Below are 20,401 nucleotides of genomic sequence, written 5' to 3'. Positions count from 1 at the left end.
GGAAATTTGTACACTCAGTGCAAATGATTCTAGTTCATGCAATTAAACCATACCTCCATATGTGTCTCTTTTCGTGAATGACAGATGAAAGTACCACTGTAATCACCATTATGAAAGCAAAAGCCCTTCCCTTTTTCCTTGACAGTAATTACATCTTTAAGTAAATCCTACATCAATACACTATGATCATTGCATCCTTGTGGGTTTTTTATCTGCAGATTCTTAATGCAAGCAGGGTTGCTGCTGATAATCAGATCAAGAGTGCTTTCTCTTGTTGCTTCTCTAATATACCAATGACAGTCATCCATTAAATCCACAAACTTCTTGCTAACTTCTTCAAACTATTGTGTGAGTGACCAACCACAAGTTCCAGTTAATATCTGGAAAGATAAATCCTCCATTATAAAGACATTGTGAATTACTGGACAATCTTTTGTCTTTTGTCTGTACAGTTGCCTGTTATATTCATAACAGTCATTAGGCCAATAAAACAAAACTATTCTCATTATTGTTTTCCTAGTGCTTAGGTAAAACCAAAGTAACTCCACATTGCAGTGGCCACCCATGTCAACTGGATGCACAGCCTTAGATTTTATGTGCTTTTTAACAAAGAGCATAAAATCTCATCCTCTCCTGTCCTGTCTGTTGGGGGAGACTGCTGGTACCACTTGACCTGCAACACTGTACATACATTCTTTCTGTACACCTACTCCCTGAACTGAAATTCTTCATCCCTTATATCTGAGTGATACCATGTCTCCGATATCCCCATAATTTCTGCATTTGATGATTTCACTATCACTTCAAATTCATCAAATTTATTTACTATGCTCCTAACATTGGTGTACATTTAAATATAATTTTGTCAATTCTGTTTCTGAATAAAATTTTAGTTTATCTTTCTGTGTTTTTACTATCATATCTTATAGATTACCTTATATTATGTTCCCTCATATTTACCCATTTTAAACTTCCCAGCTTATTATCCCATCAACCACCATGTTGCTGTTTTTGTGGAGTGAAGTGTTATCATTATCAAAGAGAATAGCATAACAAGTAAGTTAACCTTACTTAGCAATGAAACAAGGAAATTTATTTGAATAATTTGAAATAAAATTTAGTTTTCATACACAAATAAGTAATACAGCATAATAATCACAACATAAATTCAAAATGTATCAGCAGATTCTCTTCAAAAATATGCAGAAATATTTTCATATGCCAACTTTCACAAATTTAATTTAAATTAAAAATCTGTTTAATATTAAAAGTCGAGATATTTTTGAGGAAATTTATTTAAAACCAATATATATTTTGAAAAAATTCACTTTAAATAAAAATATTCAGCAACTGGTGAATTTTTAATAAAATGAATTTTTTTTCAGTATGCTGATAATTACATTCTTTTAATGGAAGCTTACAAATGTGCTTAACTTGCCAATGCTGTATACATAGTAAAACTTTAGCATTTTTGCTTTCAGCTTACTACCCAAATGTTCCTGAAATCTCAATGTTGCACGGGAACTACATCTAGTATGGACTTGTGGTGCTAGGTAACACTGCATGCATCATTTGTGAATTTGTGTGTCACATGGCATCGGGCTGGATAGAGTCATTGAATATTTATGCGCAATCCTTTGGCAGTGCATTTTGCGTAGTTTGCGATTGTTGCGATGGTTGATGTGAGAGAGCAAAGTGCTTGCATCAAGTTTTGTTTTCTTCTTAACGATACAGCAGCAGAAACCCATAAGAAGTTGAAACAAGCTTGTGGCGACAATACCTTAGGCAAGAAGCAGCTCTACTACTGGTTTAACCGTTTTCAAAGTGGTTGAATGTCAGTTGATGATGACGATCGCTTTGGGCATCCATCATCGAGCACCACCCCAGAATATGTTGCAAAATTTTGGGTGACGATCTGTGAAGACTGCAAGAGGACCATCCATGACATATGTGGCATTGTAGGAATATCATACGGCATGTGTCAACGGATTTTTTTCAGACAAGTTGAACATGAGAAGGATTGCAGCCAAGTTCATGCCACAGTTACTGAGTGAAGGCCAAAAGCAGTATCACACAGAAGTTAGCAAACAATCATCCACCCCCCCCCATTCGCCAGACTGCGACTTCTTCCTCTTCCCAAAAATGAAAATCAAGCTAAAGTGTTGAAGATTTGATAGCGTAGAGGATATCCAAACCAAATCGCAGGTGGTGCTGAACACTATGATGAAGAAGGACTTTCAGAATGCATTCAAATCATCGGAGAAGCACTGGGATCAGTGCTTCTCCCATGATTTGAATGATCATTATTCAGTGTTTGCGCTCTCGAGGGGACTACTTCAAAGGTGACGGTGGTGAATAAGACCCAGAGTGAGTCTAATTTATTTTATAAATACATTTCAGGAACTTTTGGGTAGCACCTCATATGTTCATGGGAGAAGTCATTATCATTAGCTATTCATCATCAGAGGACTCATATTTGCCTATCAGAAGGATTTCTATTGTAAATGAAAAATTCCAGTGATAAATGGCATAGTCAACTTACTATGTATTTTTACAACACATTCAAAGGTGCTGCTCTAACTGTCAATATAAATGTATATATTACCATAAGGGTTGTTTTGATACTCATACATGTATATAGCTAGGTTAGCAGCTTGGTAAAGTATTAATCTCTGATTAAGTAAGATTGCATTGTGTTATTATTTCTAAACTTGAAAAACAATTCAACAGCTATCTTGAATATTGGGTCAGATTATTCTATACATGTATAAGTTCAACCTTAAGATAGAACCTATAAATGTAAAACATTAACAAAAAAAAAAAAAAAAAAGGAATTTTTGTTAACCACACTCTTACTTACCCTTCCAGCACTCTGGTAACCACAGCATGATCTGGCCTCTTTAACATACTATGCAACTCCTGCGACAATTTCAAAGCTGCTGCTCTAACTAAACGGGTAGACTTCTGTCCAAGCCTATGAAATAAAATTAATTATTCAACAGGACTGCCACAGAAAACAATATTTATTGTATCACATTATTCTTCTATGAGTTTTCAACAAACAGATTAGTCTTCATGATTACAAAAAATTGTCATATCATTTGTAATTACTTATACTAAAATAAAATATTATCACATTTTCAATGTTGAAAGTACAACATAAACACAACACATCTCATCCTATCCCATTCCAACTTTAGAAGTTTGTAATGTAACTGCAAATAGACTATATTAAAATATAAGGCTGAAATTTAAAAATATATATTTTTTCATGGACTTCATTATTATTTTTTTCTGTTCAGATACACACACAGGGCTTGACAAACATCAACTAAGAAATCATGCCTGGTGACTAGTATTTTATAGATTTTATAGTCTAGTAGTGAGGCTGAACTGCCTTCTTTGTTTTACAATTGCAGGATTCCATATCTAGCAAGGAAAGACTGGCATGATTTTCGACAAAGGTACAGTATCAAATTTACATAGATTGTATTAAAGTCATAAACTAATTCCTATTCTCATGTTCTAATTTCCCTGATTTTTTACATTCTTTAAAATTTGTTCATGGTCCTGAAGGACACTGTAGAAGTTTCTATATTGAATGCGGAAGTGTGGGGGAGGGGACATTTTACTAAACCATTTACTAAACAGAGTTCTGAGTGCAACAAAGTAAAAAACCCTTCCTTACAAAATTGAAGTACTGATAACTAAATGAAACAGCTTCACAAGTTCTCCATATTGACTAAACTGACAAGCTTGGGAGAGCAATGTCAGCCCAAGTAATATTGTTCCATTAGCAGACAGGGACATCAAGAGCTAATGCAAAGTGCAAGACAACCTCCTCTCCTCTCCTTGTCTTTATATTTGTGTGTGTTAAAAAGAAACAAATAATTATAATATATAACAAATCAATAAGATAAAAAATTAATGAACTAAAAACATTTTTATTATTTCAAATTTGTAGCTTTTTTGCCAATTATTAAAAATAAATTTAATTACTTAAAAATATGTCTCTATCAGGCCCCCTTGAAGGATTGTGAAGCCAATACTGTAAACTCTCTAATCCCCCACCCAGTGTTGAATCTAGAGTGTTTGCACCAGGGGGAAGAGAACATAAACTCAGGGGGTACATGCACTGGAGGGGAAGAAAGTAAACTTCGGGAGGGGGGGGATACATGTAGTATATTTCTATTACACTAGCTAACACAATTTTTAACTCCAAGAACTTAAATGCTATTTTTAACCAATTTTTGTGTTGATTTCAAAAATCACCATGATAGTTTCACATCATGTCACATTTATTAAATACAGAGGGGGGGTTATGTTTTACCAAACCCCCTCTTTTTGATTATGCCAATTTTGCATAACCTAGCCAGTAATGTACTGATTTATTTTAACAGATATAAGCTAATTCTCTTAATTTTAGCAATCGATTCTGGTGTTGGTTTTCTTGTGATAAACATAATTAGACTTCTTTCGGTTTTCTTGTGTTAAACATAATTAGACTTCTATCTATGGTTCTTAGGTTCAAATTTCGATACAACAATTTACAATTTGAAGAGAGCCCACTTAGTGTTTTTGGTTAGAATTTTTGTTGGTAGGCTGTGCCAAGGTTTTCCAAGTAGGTTCTAGGTTACAGAAGTGGAATATACTCGCAGCAGAAACAAAGATTTCAGTGTTTCGAAAAATACATGAAACGTTTTCGAAATATTTTGCTAAGAACACGACAGTATGTGTTTTTGCAAAGACATTATTAGACTTCGGAAAAACTAGGTGTTGGGCATAAGTCAGATGAATGGAATTTATTCATAGATGCCTCAAAATTAAGTTTAAAAGCAGTTTTACTTCATAATGGTAACAAATTTCCATCAGTTCCTGTGTTTCTTTCAGTTGGACTTAAAGAGTCATCAAAGCATGTCTAAGGTTCCTACATGCTATAAAATACCAGGCTTATGGTTGGAACTGTTGTTGTTGTTTTGGTTTTTAGGAGCATTAGCAACTGAGGCCATATTGCTCCAGGAATACGCGGTGGTCATTCCCTTGACCTTTCCGCATCCTCCGTATTTGGTGGTGACGGGCTCGAACCCCGGTCTAATCAAGAAGCGTGTGCTACGCACTGCTGCTCCTTCCCACCTGGCTACGGAGGCGCCATGGTTGGAACATATGCAGTGATCTTAAGGTTATTGGTTTCACAAAATATTGTTGTTTTTTGTGTTTGTGGGGCAGCCATGCGACAGAAGAACATTACGTTGTGCAACATTGGGACAAGTGGGACTAATTCGTACCAGGGCAATGTAATGTAAAATATATTCCTTTAGCGCAATCAAACAAGGCTCTTCTTCTACCCCCGCACATCAAACTTGGATTGATGAAAAATTTTGTGAAAGGACTAGATAAAGAAGGTAACGTTGCGGAGGTATGACAAAAAATATTTTTTGTCATATCTCCACAATGAAAATGTGTGATTGTGGAGGAAATAAGCACGTGCTGATTCCAAAAATCACCATAAAAAGTCTCTATCTTGTCTATAGCAAAAGCTGTACTGTTTTATGTTAAAATTAAAGGATATATACATATAATTCAAGTTTGTAATACAAGTGTTAAAAATATTATACATTCTCTATAACTCATTTAAGTTCAGAAAAAATATCATAAATTATAGTGAAATAGTTATATTTCAATAATATATAATCAGCATACCTATATCCTTAAAAATATTTGCTACTAAGGGATTTCCTTTTGTATTCCTGCTTACTCTCCCTCACAAAGAACCAGCAGTAATCCCCCACCATTGCAGGATCTCAGCGACCTTGGTATCACTTTTTCATCGTGGGAACATTTTAATGAAACTGCTTTCCTTGTTCATCACTCTCATCTCCCAGATTTTCAGGGAAAAATTCAAGATGGGAATGAAGAAAATGAATTTTCAATGACATTCGACAGCCCATCTTTTTGTAGCACTCAAGTAGATTAAACACCAACATTTCATAGTTTTCTTCTTTTCTATTACCCAAAAATCCATGTACTACTGCCTTAAATGATTGTCAAGGTGCCAATTCAACCTCCTTTAACTGGGTTTCAAACACATCGTCTTTCAAGAGTTTCTTAATTTGGGGTCCTACAAAATTTTCTTCCCTAAGTTTGACATGTGTTAAATTGAGTAACATATGTCTCAAGTATGCAAATCTGTCATCTTCTTCTTCTTCCTGTCTAGTATTAGGCCTAGTGGCCTGTTACGGTCTCTCTCTCTCTCTCTCTCTCTCTCTCTCTCTTCTTCTTTGCAGGAGTCTGCCTCTGTCTCTCCTTCCCTGGGATTTGTAGTTTAGAATCTCTTTTGGATATGCAAATCAGTAAATAAGTACAGTGTAGTGATCATTTCAAGAATAAATTGGTAATTTTTGCCAAGAACTTGTATTTTCATTCCCTGAGAAGAAGTATTCACCTTAAAACAGCAACAATAACAATAAAAGTAACATAACAAGAATATGTTCCAGAATAATATAAGCTTACTGTTAAGGTATGAGATAAATTGTTTTTATTCACTTTTTGCAGAGTATAAATCATTCAGAAGTGAAGAGAATATAAAGGAAAGAAACAGTTAGTACTGTATCCTGCAATAATTTTGGGATAGAAATCACTATTGTAAGTTTTAAGAAGTATTATATGTATAGCAAACTTTTCTCCTTTGTATTCATTTAGCCATTGGTTAATTTACAAATATGGAGCAGATAAACAGTTTACTTGGGATAAGACAAACTATTTTTTATAAGGAATAGTTCACTATGGTTGTGCTTGAATAATTCAAATTTTCTTCACTTGAAATACTAATTAATTTTAATTATATTTTTGCCCCCTTAAACCTCCTATTCCACATAATATAAAGATCAGTAAGAAATTTAACCTTTAATTTGAAGTTTGACACTTATACTGCTGGATAATTTGAAGTTGGTGAGGTGATTTTTATGTTGGGAATTAACTACACTGTACTTATTTGCCGAATTATGAATTTTTTTTTAGAATAAACATAAATCATACTTTGCCCCAGGGGCATTAGTGTTATAAGTATTTTCCAGATTTGAATGGCTGCTATCAAACATGTCTAATTGTGGTATGTATAAAAGCCTAATACTCACCAAAAAAGTAGGTGATTAATAAAGGAGAAAAAAGAATAAACAGGAAGTCAGACATTGATAAGGAATATAGAATTTTGCCCAACACACTGTCCACATATCTTAAGAACAAGGAGGAGATTATGGAATTTACAGGTTGGATAATGGAAACAGCAAAGGGGCTTGATGAGTATGTATTAATGTGGAACAATTGCTTGGAAAAGCTTAGCTCTACTTGGCAGTGGGAAAATTGCATTGAATGTTCATTTGTACAAAGGGAAAAAAATGGATTTTTGAAAGTGTAACAGACATTTTGAAAGTGTAACAGACAGTGGCTTACAACAAAAGATAAACACTGCCTTGTTAATTTTCCAATAGAAATCACATTTGTGAAATTCATATTGTGCACAGTTTAGGCCAAGGTAAATTCCCATGCTGAAAATTAAAAGTAATTTTGATGCCCTTTCAACTTTAATTATCATATTTCTACTGTATTTATTTTCTTCTTATTTATGTCTAATTCTGTTTCAGTACTTAAAGCCAGTATACTCTTCCTACAGTATGACAAACCATGTAAGATAATTATCAGATGTTTAGTACAAGAGAATTCACATTTCCATATAATTTATATGAATGAGGTCAATGAACATTTATTTTATAGAATGCATTGTTATTATTTTTGTTTTGGAGTTATTAACAAGTCAATTCAATTTTGAACAGCTGCTGCCATACTTACCATACAAATATATCTGTGAAGCAGTCTAAGAGATAGACATTCTTTGTATCAAGAAGAGAATGTACTAAGCGATTCTGCCGCATTTCAACTGTAAGAAATCAGATATTTTTACTATATTTAAAAAAAAATTTCTTAAATTCTAAAATACAGGGTGTCCCAAATTTAATTGGATTTATATGAATGAGAAAAATTTAATTCAAATGAGAAAATTGTTTAAAAACATTAGTAAAATTAGGAATGACTCAAACTTCATATTTGTTTCAATTCAATCCTTTTTTCTGTGAATCAGTCCTCAATGTTTTCATCTTATCAGGAACTATATATACAACTAAGTAAATTTTTTTTTTTTTTTTTTATGGAAACCCCAAACACGAAAGGTATCAAAACCTATAGTACTTAGTACCGTGCATGGGTTGAAAGAGAAGTATGGGGGGATGCCGGAAACTTTTCTCTAGAGACTAAACATGGGTTTCACCACTTCAAGCCTCCAATAAGCAAAGTGGTGGTATTGCACCGGTCGATGAGAGTCATCTACCACCTATAAATTTATCCAGTTTGTTAGATATTATTATCATCAATAGTGACATATTCTGCAAGGAAGCAAGCTTATAAAGCATTGTCAAAAAAAAAAAAAAAAAAAAAACCCCAAACCTCCCACATCCCCTCCAATAACTTGTATAGTTCTTCCTTGAGTTTATTCAAACTGCCTATTTCCACAACACCAGATGGAAGTTTGTTGAAACAATCAACTACCCACTGGCTGAAGGCAAACCCCTGCATGTCTAACCTGCAATCATCCTTCCTTGATTTGAATTTATGTCCCCTCATGTGTGTATTGAGGAAGAATGCCATCCATTCACAGCCTCAAACACCTAAATCAGATCATCTTGCAGGTGCCTAGTCTCCAGATGCTCCAATTTGCAGAACTAAAGTTTGTCTTGGTAAGACCACCCTTTCATTCCCTTTATCATCTGTGTTATAAGCAAAATGCTGTGTGGTGCTTATTCAAGTAAAATGTTTAATAGTTACCATAAAAAAAAAAATATATATATATATGATTAAAATAAATGAAGTCCGAAGTAAGGTTAGAGTTATGATTCAAATGCAAGGTGGTAAAGATGTCAAATGACATAGTTTGATGCAAGTATTTCTCCAGCAGTTTCTTCTGTAATGAAAATCATGTGCACTTGAAGTGACCTGCTACTGCTGTATTATATTCAAGGCATACACAAACTTGGCCATATTAATTGTAATCTCTCTGTCTTCTAGATCTAGAAGAATTAATCTTTGAAATTGGATAAATTTAAGGCTTCATTATTTTGGATAACCTGTTACTGAGGGCATTTTAATTTAAATTTCATGGAACAGATAAAAAAAAAAATCAAAAATTTAAAGAAAAGTTATGTAACTTAGATTGTTCTCAGTATTTTTTTTTTTTTTTTAGCCATACAAGGCACAGACAAATATTTTTGCAATATTCAGGTTTTAGTACACACATAGAAATTACTCATAAATCATAAAAAATCAGCTTATTTATAAAGCAGACCAGTTTAAAGTCTGATAAAGGAAATCTGTTCCAATTTCAAAATTAGAGCATATTTCTTTTATTCACTTTTTTCACTTAGAGCTATAAATTACCTATACATTAGTATTCAGAAATTGATAAAAATTCATCTTCTTGCATATTTGTCAGCATCTATGTATAAACATTCATTTTAGTATAACAGTAATGGAGCTTTTGTCCAACCCTCTATGATCTAATCACAATCTTCTAGCATTGAATTTCTGTAGAAATTCAATGCTAGAAGTTCAAGGTTTCATCTGAAGTTCTTAATGATTATCTCTCTGCCTTTCCAAATGAGAAAATTAGACTGCATAGAATGTTTATCAAAACCCCATGCAAGTTAAGAACACCAGGGCAGCATGGGTATTCAAAGACTTCTTCATTAAATACCAACCTACTTTCCATTTCGATTTTAAACTAACTGAGTACAACATTTCAAAAGCCTAATGTTTAGGCCTGTGCTTTATAACATGTTTGCTGCATCAATGTGTATATAAGTTTTCAAAAGTAACTTAAGTGGTGTGTTGTAATGCTTATATGCATTATGGCACAGCATCCAACGTGCCGTCACACATACAGGTGGCCAATATATGAGTGGTGTAAAAGTAAAGGCACACGAAATGAACTGCTCATTCTGTTAGAACATTTATTGAAACCTGGGCTATTAGCATCAATAATTTATGCTTGTTAATAGCTTAGTACACATTTTTATTTGTTTTTTGCTTCTGTTGAAGTAAAATTTTGCAAATCTAAATCTTTGCAACCCTAATAACTTTAAAAACAGTTATTAGGGTTGTAATTTATAAAAACAATTATAAATTGCACAATAAATTTTGAAGTGTCTTACACAGAATGCCCCAAAGTAAGACACTCTGAAAACTGCTGTAGGCATTCTGAATCAGATATTTCTTAATCTGTATTAAAATATTGTTGATCTATTTCTAAATTCCTCATCCTAGACTTTTTATTATGCCAATACTACTTTGCTAAGCCAAGATTTAAGATATAAAAATTTTATCACAAATTCCACATCTTGAAAATCTTTTTTTTCCCTTTTTGTTTGTTATACCTTATTTTAGTATATAATTGCATGTAATATTTTTTTAAGAGCAGACTCTTACTGACATTGACAATAAAAATAATAGATTTAATTCCACACACCAAGGTGAAATTCCTCACCTGTAATCAAATATATTTTTTCAGCTATATTCAGACACTGATCATTTTCAGATAATCTATAGTGGCATCAAGGTGGATACAGAATCACATAGTATAATTAGCATAGTTATAAAGTTTACTGAGAGAGAGAGAGAGAGAGAGAGAGAGAGAGAGAGAGAGAGAGAGAGAGAGAGAGAGAGAGAGAGAGAGAGAGAGATTACCCGTTTTTGCCTTGGATTACAAGTATTAAACAGGAAATAATAGCCCAAAACATGGATATGTACAATCATACATAATAAACAATGCAGCACTTGTTTTAATGTACAGCTCACACACATTGAGCTGCAAGACTCACACCTACAAAAAAGGAAACTTAACAATCTTGTTATCATGAGTGAGAAGTTTACAGAATTTCTCTGCAGCACAATTGTTATCGTTCTCATTGTCTAAATTAATGAATTAATGCATTAATCATCTGTTCACGAATGCCTACCATGACAAAAGTAAAAGCTATTAATATTTTAAATGAGAATTAACAAATTTCTGGATAGTGTCCATAATTAAAAACTCATGATTAATTAATATCAACATGTTCTGAACTTTTACAGATACTTCAAACCTGTTTAAATTCAGACAGATGTATTTTGGTTCCATTAACTTTGAATTAACCAGGTTTTATTGTATATGTATAAATAGATCATATGCAGAAAAAAAAATGCTTCATGCAATTTATATATCTATAAAGAACTTAGATGGGTAATGTTAAAAAAGTATGGCTAAAAGAAATGAAATCAAATAAATAGTAATCAGATACCTTGTGGAAGTTCCAAATAACCCATACCCAATCCAACCTGGTAAAGTCTAGGACAAAATGGGGTAAAGTCTTCAGATATATGTTCTATGGGTGACTTTGTAGGTATATCTTGTAATCCTAATAGTTCCCAGAATTCCATAGATTCCTGGCCTTGTGCAAAGCTAATGATTTCTGACTGATTTTTCCTTTCATTTTTGTTTATCTTTTCTGAAAGTAGCCTTGTAATTAGAGGAAAAAAGTTATTTCAGCAAAATTTTAATCAATTCAGAAAGAGATTTACTGCTGAGAATAAATTTTAAAACCACACATTTGAAATTTTAAAATATGGATACACTTTTGAATAACAACTAATGAATTAAATCAACTAGTATTCCAAAACTTTTTATTCCTAAAAATTATTCACTGACAGAGTTACATTTAACTAAATCAAGTATTTTCTTTTAACAAATTATTGAGTAAGCATACAATGGACCATTCATTTACACCAGTGGCTCTCAACCTTAGTTCACTAATGGCACCCTATGTTCACATATCACTCTGTGACACTCCTAGTCTATTAGGAGAGTTTCTTCAAAAATGCAAAGTGTAACCATGAGTTGACAGTGTACTGGGCAAATGGAATGTGTAAGTAACAAAGCCTATGGAAAGTGTTCCCAGACAATTACAACTTCAATAAAAATGTTGCAAATAAAATAGCAGCTTACAGGATTATTGAATTATTGTACAGTACAAGCTTGCATTACTAGTATGTTTATTATAAATTATATTAAGAAAACCAAACATAAACATAAATTTATCTAGATTTAACTTTCTTCTAGCCATTTATTGATATACCTGGGTTTGATGAGATATATAGATCATCCCTTTAATAGTTGGCAGAGTCATTGCGGCTTAGAGGGAAACAGGTCCTTGAGGTTGTCACAGACATTCTCTCGGATATGCCAGTCAAGCTGCAATTGCTACCTGGGAGTCTAAAACGCTGATGGAACTGATATTCGGGTGACACTCAAGACCCAATTTTGGCAAAGTCTGGACGGTCTGTGACAGCCAAATCCTCTGCTTGCACCTTCACGGTGGTGGGACTGTTAGTAATCCTGCGTATAACCTCCATCCACAAGTACATGGTGGGTGACCACCCAGGTGTGAACCAACGTAAGCAGGGGTTGAGGTGTGACGCTGGAGGAATGCTGCCCCTCTATGATAACAGGCAGTACTAGGTGGTAGATGACTCTCATCAACCAGTGCGATACCACCACTATGCTTATTGGACGCTTGAAGTGGTGGAACCTATGTTTAGTCTCTACAGCTAAGTTCCAGTCAACCCTTTCCTATCTCTTCCATCATGCAGTATGATTAATGACTTTTGAGGTTATGGTGAACATCGTGGAGATATCCAATATTCCTTACATTTCAAGGGTACAGCTCTAAAATGGTGTTCGCAGGCCGGCCGCTAGTTAGTACACCGGACCGAACCTATTGGTAACTCTCTAGGAGGCTTCCGGATCAGCTAGTGTGTAATTTTGCTACCCCTTCTCTGCCAGATAGTGACTGGAGGGAGTCCAAGTAGTGTGTATGCGGGAAGCATTGTCGAGGCCACGTTATGTCAAGGATCTGGGTATATTCTAACCATGTGTACACCATATCCAAAAATTTCATTACTTCATACAGCATGTCCCACCCACTTTTTCTTACTATTGAATACACCATGAATTGTCAAACTAATAGAGCAAGCTTATCTGGGAAAATATCTAAACCTCCCAAGCACTTCCTAATTCATTTCACAAATATACGTGGTCTCAATTCTAATTCTAACAATGTCCATTACCATTTGCAGTCTGCCAAACCCCATGTACTTTTTCTGACAGAATCTCAGTTATCGGTTGATTCAACTACTGCTCATCTCAGATGCCCAAATTATTCGCTGTATGATTCCTTTCGCCTCAAAGATGGTACTTGTTCATATGTCCATTCTGATATTCCCTGTCAGAGACGTGGCAATTTGGAATCTATTCTCTTTGATCTTCTCTGGCTTAAAATCTCTCTACCTCATTGTGTCAAATTCATCTGTTGTCTCTACCATTCTCCCAACTCCACTAATCACTTGGAGCTCTTTGACTTCCTCTCTTTGCAACTTGACTTTCTCCAGTCCAACTTTCCTAACAGTGAGGTAATTTTCCTTGGTGATTTTAATGTTCACAACTCCAGCTGGCTTGCGTTTTCTAGTCACACCAACCCGACAGGTGAAAGATGCTGAGGCTTTTGCAATTACTAATGACCCAGCACAGATTGTTCATTTACCTACAAGAATACAGCCAACACGCTTGATCTTTTTCTCACAAACAACCATTCTAAATACACGGTTGAAGTGAGAGGTCCTTTAAGCACTTCAGATCACAACTTGGTGATTGTCTCTTCTCCAATGGAGCCTTTATCTCATGGTTATTCCCAACCTCGTGTTGTTTGGCATTACAAGAATGCAAAATGGGATGACCCGCGAGATTTCTTTTCTTCTTTTCCTTGGTCAGATTACTGTTTCAAAACTTCTGATGTCAACGTTTGCTCAGATCGTGTCAGTGAAATTATTCTTGCAGGAATGGAATCCTTTATCGCACACTCCACTTTAAAATCTCGTCCTTTATCTAAACCTTGGTTTTCCAATAAACGTGCTAAGGCTGTTCAATAGAAGAATGTTGCATATCATAACTGGCTTGTTTCTAATTCTTCAGTTTAATTTTTTTGCCTACACCAAAGCTTGCAACAATTGTAAAGCAGTTATTGATCAGTCCAAACTAGAGCTTGAACAGGTTAAGAGTAGAAAACTTGCTTCTTGCCCCAGTGGTAGCTGAGCACTCTGGTCCCTTGCCAAAGCTATTGGCCACAACTTTTGCCCATCTCTGTCCAAACCAGATGGTTCTGTTGTCACTTTGCAACTTGATTGCAAAGTGACAACAGAACGGGTGGTGCCCCCAAAACCTCTCTCAGGCTTTTTGATTCCATTCAGAAGAGGGCAGTTAGGTTAATTAATGATTCATCTCTAACAGAGTCTCTCCACTCGCTGTCTCATAAACGTACTGTTTCTGCCACTTGACCTGCTAGCATCCCATTTTTCTACCAAATCATATATTAATGATCTTGGTAAAATACCTCCAACCATTCCCAACACGCTCCATTCAATGCCTCCTATGGTCTTCCGTCAAAAGGATGTCAGAAGGATTTTGACAAATCTTGATGCTAAGAAAGCTCCAGGTCCGGATAGTATTTCTCCACTTGTTCTCAAAACCTGTGCTCCTGAACTTACTCCTATTTTTGCCGCCTTTTTTCACTTTCTTATTCCAAAGGTGTTTTTCCTTCTGCTTGGAAATTTGCCCATATCCAGCGAGTTCCTAAAAAGGGTGACAAATCCCTCCCATCCAATTATCGTCCCATTGCAAGTACTTCTGCTCTTTCTAAAGTAATGGAGATCTCAATTAACTGCCAACTCTTAAACTACCTAAAAACCGTCCATCTGATTAACGATCGCCACTATGGATTCCGTCAATGTTGATCCACTGGTGATGTTCTGGCTTACGTTACCCATTTATGGACTAATTCAATGGAAAGGTTTGGAGAAACACAAGTAGTTGCTCTTGACAACTCAAAGGCTTTCGATCATATTTGGCATATAGGTCTTCTAAACAAGCTTCCATCTTATGGTTTGCCAACTGTTTTTAGTAATTGGTTATCCAGTTTTCTCTCAGGCTGCTCACTGAGGGTGATGGTAGATGGCTCTCTGTCTTCTAACTTCTCCACCAATGCTGGTGTCCCCAAGGTTCAGTTCTTTCCCCCACTCTTTTCCTCTTGTATATTAATGATCTTCTTCCATTGACTGTAAATCCTATCCATAGTTTTGCCAATGATAGCACATTGCATTCTACTTTCCATTTTGAGAAATCTTGCCCTGCTCAATCAGCTTCAACTTCTCGAAAATCTGCTACCAATTCCTTAAATGCCGATCTTCACGTAATTCTCCAGTGGGGCAAAGACAACTTAGTTGATTTCAACCCTTCTAAAACTCAGGCTTGTCTTATATCTCGCAAAAAGGATTCTTCTGCTCCTATGCTTATCTTTAGTGACACTCCGATTTCTAGGCAAAATGATATATCTCTTTTGGGGATTACCCTGACTTCTAATCTCTCATGGCACAAGCACATTACAAATATTGCTTCCTCTGCATCTAAAAAACTTGGTTTTCTCTTTCGCTCTCGGCGTTACTTTTCTTCCAAACAGCTGCTCACTCTGTATAAATCGCAAATCCGCAGATCCATGGAATATTGTTCCCACATCTCGGGTGGTGCCCCCAAAACCTCTCTCAGGCTTCTTGATTCCATTCAGAAGAGGGCAGTTAGGTTAATTAATGTTTCATCTCTAACAGAGTCTCTCCACTCGCCGTCTCATAGACATACTGTTTCTGCTGCATGCCTCTTCTACAGATACTTCCACGGGCACTGTTCTTCTGAATTGGCTTCGATAAATCCCGCTCTCTCTTTCAAAACAGTCCGAACACGTGCCGCCACCAGCCAACATCCATTTACTGTCCAACTTCAAACCCACAGAACCAACTTTTCATCTTCCTCATTTATTCATTCATTCAACTGCCATTTTCTGGAACAACCTTCCTTCATATGTTTTTCCTGAAAATTACAGTCTACAGAAGTTCAAGTCCAATGTATTGCTCAGAAAACTTCTGTCGTTGTGGAAGTTGATAGGTTGAATAAATTTAAGGAGGAACTGGACAGGCATTTGGAAGGAATGGTGTGATTTTTTTTTTTTTTTTTTTTGCCGATGCTGCATAAGCTCATACATTTGCTTTCTTGCATCACATGCCACTACTACTACTACTACTCTCGTGTTTGGGGTTTGCATAAAAAAAAAAAAAAAAAAAGGCATTCTGTGTATTGTTGTTGTTGTTGTTATTTGGTTTTTAGGAGCATTAGCAACTAAGGCCATATTGCTCCGGGAATATGCGGTGGTCATTCCCTGACCTTTCTGCATCATCCGTATTTGGTGGTGATGGGCTCGAACCCCGGTCTAATCAAGAAGCGTGTGCTATGCACTGCTGCTCCTTCCCACCTGGCTACGGAGGTGCCTATTCTGTGTGTTATCAGACACACAGTCTAAAACACTGATGGATCCAATTTCTTTATATTTTAGAAGATTTAGGAGAAGTTCAGTAGGCCTACCTCCCTAAAATCAACTCATGCACACCTTCTCAATGGTAAGCCCTGTTACATCACTTAGGTGGCAATGAACGTGTGGAGTGGTTCTCTTCAAGGCCCAGCCTTGTCAACGTGAAAAGGAAAAGACCAAACTCTCCAGCACATGACAGTAAGATGAAAAAAATGACCCTCAGTCCCCAGTGGCTTTCACTCCCCCTCTTACAGCAGCAAGAGGATCAGAGTGAAAGCAGAAGGTGCTAAGAATCTCTAGGTATAACCAGGCTGCCATGCACGGAAACTGAACTTTGCCTGTTACAACGTAAGATCGCTCATTGGTGAAGACAGGATATTAGGGCTGGAAAAGGAATTAGAAAATGTGAATTGGAATATCATCGGTTTGGCTGGAACAAGAAGAAGAAATGAATCACTTCCAAGTTTATAAAGTGGAAATCTGCTGTACACCAATAGAAACAGTGAAAGGAGCGAAGGTGGAATTGGCTTTCTGGTCCATAAAGATATAAAAAACAACATTTTGGAATTCAAAAGTACATCACCAAGGGTGTCAAGACTACTACTCAGGTTTTCTAAGATATACAAGCTAAAGGTTATATTGATTTATGCACCAACATCGAGCCATGATGATGAAGAGGTTGAAGAAATATACACCGAGAAATATACACCAGGGGAAGATGAAGTTACTGTACAGTTGTTAAAATTGGGAGGAAGAGACATGACACAAAAACTGGCAAGACCCTTCACAAAATGCATTAGAAAAGGTGTGATGCCTAAGGAGTGGAATAATGCAATCATTGTTTTGCTGCATAAGAAAGTAGATAAATCAGAAATTGGAAATTACAGATCAATCAGTTTGTTATCCCACATCTACAAGTTGTTCACTAACAGATTAGAAAGAATACTTGATGAGAATCAACTGAAAGAGCAAACTGGCTTTAGGACAGAATTCTCAACTATGGATCACCTTCACGTAATATCACAGCTATTGGGGAAAGAAAATGAATATAAAACACCATTATGCCTGGCATTTGTGGATTATGGAAAGGCATTTGACTCCATACAGCATAAGGCAATGTTTCGGGCAATGAAAAGAAAAGGCATAGATACCCCATATATTATGATTTTGAAGAAAATATATGAGAATGCTACCTCCTTTATTAGACTAGACAAAGACAGTAGCAAATTTAAAATTGAGAAAGGAGTTTGACAAGGAGACAATATCTACAAAGTTGTTTACTGCCACCCTTGAGAAAGCTTTCAGAAGATTAGACTGGTCACAGAAAGGAGTCAATGTGAATGGAGAGTACCTAAACCATTTACTATTTGCAGATGACATTGTGATCATAAGCCATGATCCCAAAGAATTAGAGGAAAACCTTAATCAGTTATGCAGAGTTAGTAAGAATTTCGGACTAAAGATGAATATGACTGAAACAAAAGTAATGACGAACAAGTATGCCACAGAAACGGATATCATCATTGAAAGAGCAGTAATTGAAAAGGTGGATTCATATACTTACCTGGGACTACTTGCCACCGACTATCCTTTTTAAATGCTTTTGTATATAGTTAAAAGTTTTAACTTTTAAATTTCCTTGTGTTGTAATATCTAAAAGTTAAATTCAAGTAAGGTAAAATATCAAAATTTCTAAGTAAAATAATTACTAGGTTAATTTACAGTTGTTTTTTTTTTTTTTTTTTTTTTGCTGGCTCCTGGTTTGGGCAACCTGGGAGCGGGATTGCTGTCGCCCACTAGGGTGCGGGATTTTGTGCATTTCAGCACTACAAGGTGGAGATGGGCAAATGCCTAGGAGCCACCAGTGATACCCCCACACACACCTGGGACAAGTCATTAGCTGTAATAATGATAAATGCCTGGAAGTCAAGAGAAGAATAAATTTTGGATGGATAACGTGTGTGTGTGTGTGTGTGTGTGTGTGTGTGTGTGTGTGTGTGTGTGTGTGTGTGTGTGTGTGTGTGTGTGTGTGTGTGTGTGTGTGTGGTTTTTTTTTTTTTTTTGGCTGATGTATATCAGCTTGCTTCCTTGCTTCATTTTTCCACTACTAATATCAAATTGTGAAATTAAAAGCATAATCATTGTGTATCTCCATTAATTCTGTTTCTTCTGTGACACTAAGCTGAGATATTGGCTCGATGTTGTTTCAATAAAGGAGTTTCTTAGCCAGTCATAGTTTTAAATGGATATACAGTAAAGCATCAAAAATCCGAACGTCAATAATTCAAAATGTTCATAATCCGAACTAGCCAGCGTTTATTTATTTTTTATGCTGGTGCCATAAAATAATTACAGTAAGTACTGGTTACTGTGATCATGTTTGCAAATTGAATTCTGATTCTATTAAACGGTAATTCTAATAAGCAAAAATAGGAATAATATTATCCACAGGCTATAAAAATGAAATTATAAATCACAAATTTACTTTTATTTTACCAATTAACAAAATTAAATGATACGTAAAATTCGGAAGAATATTATCCACAGGCTAGCAAAATAAAAATAAATTTACGCTTACGTACATAGCTTAATTAATATACATACAGTACTAACTAAACATCACACTTTGTAATCTGTTATTCAATACACTTTGTAATTGATATTTCTGTTTGCTGGCTGCAGAAATTGCAACAAACATGTTACATGCATGAAATATGGAGTTTAGGTATAGGAATGAAGAGAAGACCCTGAATATTTATTTACAGAATTTTATTTTACTGTACTGTAGTGATGTCGTCTTCTTTGTCTTTTAAAAGGAAGCAGAAATTTTTAACAACTGAATTGAAGACTGAGATTTTAAACAAAGGGAGAAAGTGGGTCTTCGTTAACAAAATTTTATGAGGTTGGAAAGTGAACCATAACAGACATTAAAAACACAAGGAAAAATTTTATTTTAAAGTTAGCATTGAAACTTGATTCAGATGATGGTGCAAAAAAAAAAAAAAAAAAAAACTATCAGAACAGCTGATGACCCATCACCCAAAGATGCCATTTATTTATTGTTGTTCACACGGAGATGAAGTTTTGGAGAACCCATATCTGGACCTTTGTTGTGTGAAACAATGCTGGATTTTAACAAAAAATTAGGTGGTCCCTCAGATTTTAACGCCAGTACAGGCTGGCTAAAAAACTTTAAATCATGGCATGGCATCAGAGAACTTCACATTGAAGGGGAAATTTTATCTTGCAATTTTGCCGCAGGGAAATCGTTTAAAAAAAAAAGTTTATCAATCTTATGGAAAGGGAAGGATATTCAAAAGATGGCATATACAACGCTGATGAGACTGGAATAAACTGGAAGTCACTTTCTCAAAAATCTCTTCCATCTCACCATGAAACAGTTTAAAGTGAGTTTGTTTGTTATTTGGTTTTTAGGAGCATTAGCAACTGAGGCCATATTGCTCAGGGATATGCGGTGGTCATTCTTTGACCTTTCCACATCCTCCGTATTTGGTGGTGACGGGCTTGAACCCCGGTCTAATCAAGAAGCGTGTGCTACGAAATGCTGCTCCTTCCCATCTGGCTACAGAGGCGCCGATTTAAAGTGAGTTACAGCTAAGGTTTCGCTAATGCCAATGGGACTCGTGCTTTGCCATTGACGTTGATGGGAAAAATCAAAGAAACTTCGTTGTTTTAAAATTGTCCCTTGTCTCCCTGTGAGCTATAAAATGCAAAAAATGCATGGATGAATTTAGAAGTGTTTACCGACTTGTTTACCAACAATTTTATTCCAAATGTCAAAAAGTATAATGAACAAGAAGGCAAAATTGGCAAGGTCTTGGTTATCCCAGACA

At 35.5% G+C, this 20,401-nt stretch overlaps 1 protein-coding gene across 4 annotated transcripts in view; it reads right to left on the bottom strand.

Moving 5' to 3' along the window:
- fliI (FLII actin remodeling protein) overlaps positions 1 to 20,401 on the bottom strand; it is a 436,796-nt gene that overhangs the window by 140,724 nt on the left and 275,671 nt on the right. For all 4 annotated transcript variants that reach the window (XM_090376949.1, XM_090376950.1, XM_090376948.1 and 1 more), the window contains 3 exons: positions 11,382 to 11,599; positions 7,846 to 7,933; positions 2,861 to 2,974 (listed from right to left, as the gene is read on the bottom strand). In XM_090376949.1, the coding sequence (XP_090233075.1) occupies positions 2,861 to 2,974; positions 7,846 to 7,933; positions 11,382 to 11,599 (420 nt within the window). The remainder of the gene's footprint in view (positions 1 to 2,860; positions 2,975 to 7,845; positions 7,934 to 11,381; positions 11,600 to 20,401) is intronic.

The sequence above is a fragment of the Mastigoproctus giganteus genome, chromosome 7 (genome assembly GCF_048544385.1).
Source record: "Mastigoproctus giganteus isolate SK-2022 chromosome 7, ASM4854438v1, whole genome shotgun sequence".
Classification (NCBI taxonomy): Eukaryota; Metazoa; Arthropoda; class Arachnida; order Uropygi; family Thelyphonidae; genus Mastigoproctus; species Mastigoproctus giganteus.
The sequence above is the reverse complement of the archived record's forward strand: the minus strand, read 5'-3'. Positions and strand labels throughout refer to the sequence as shown.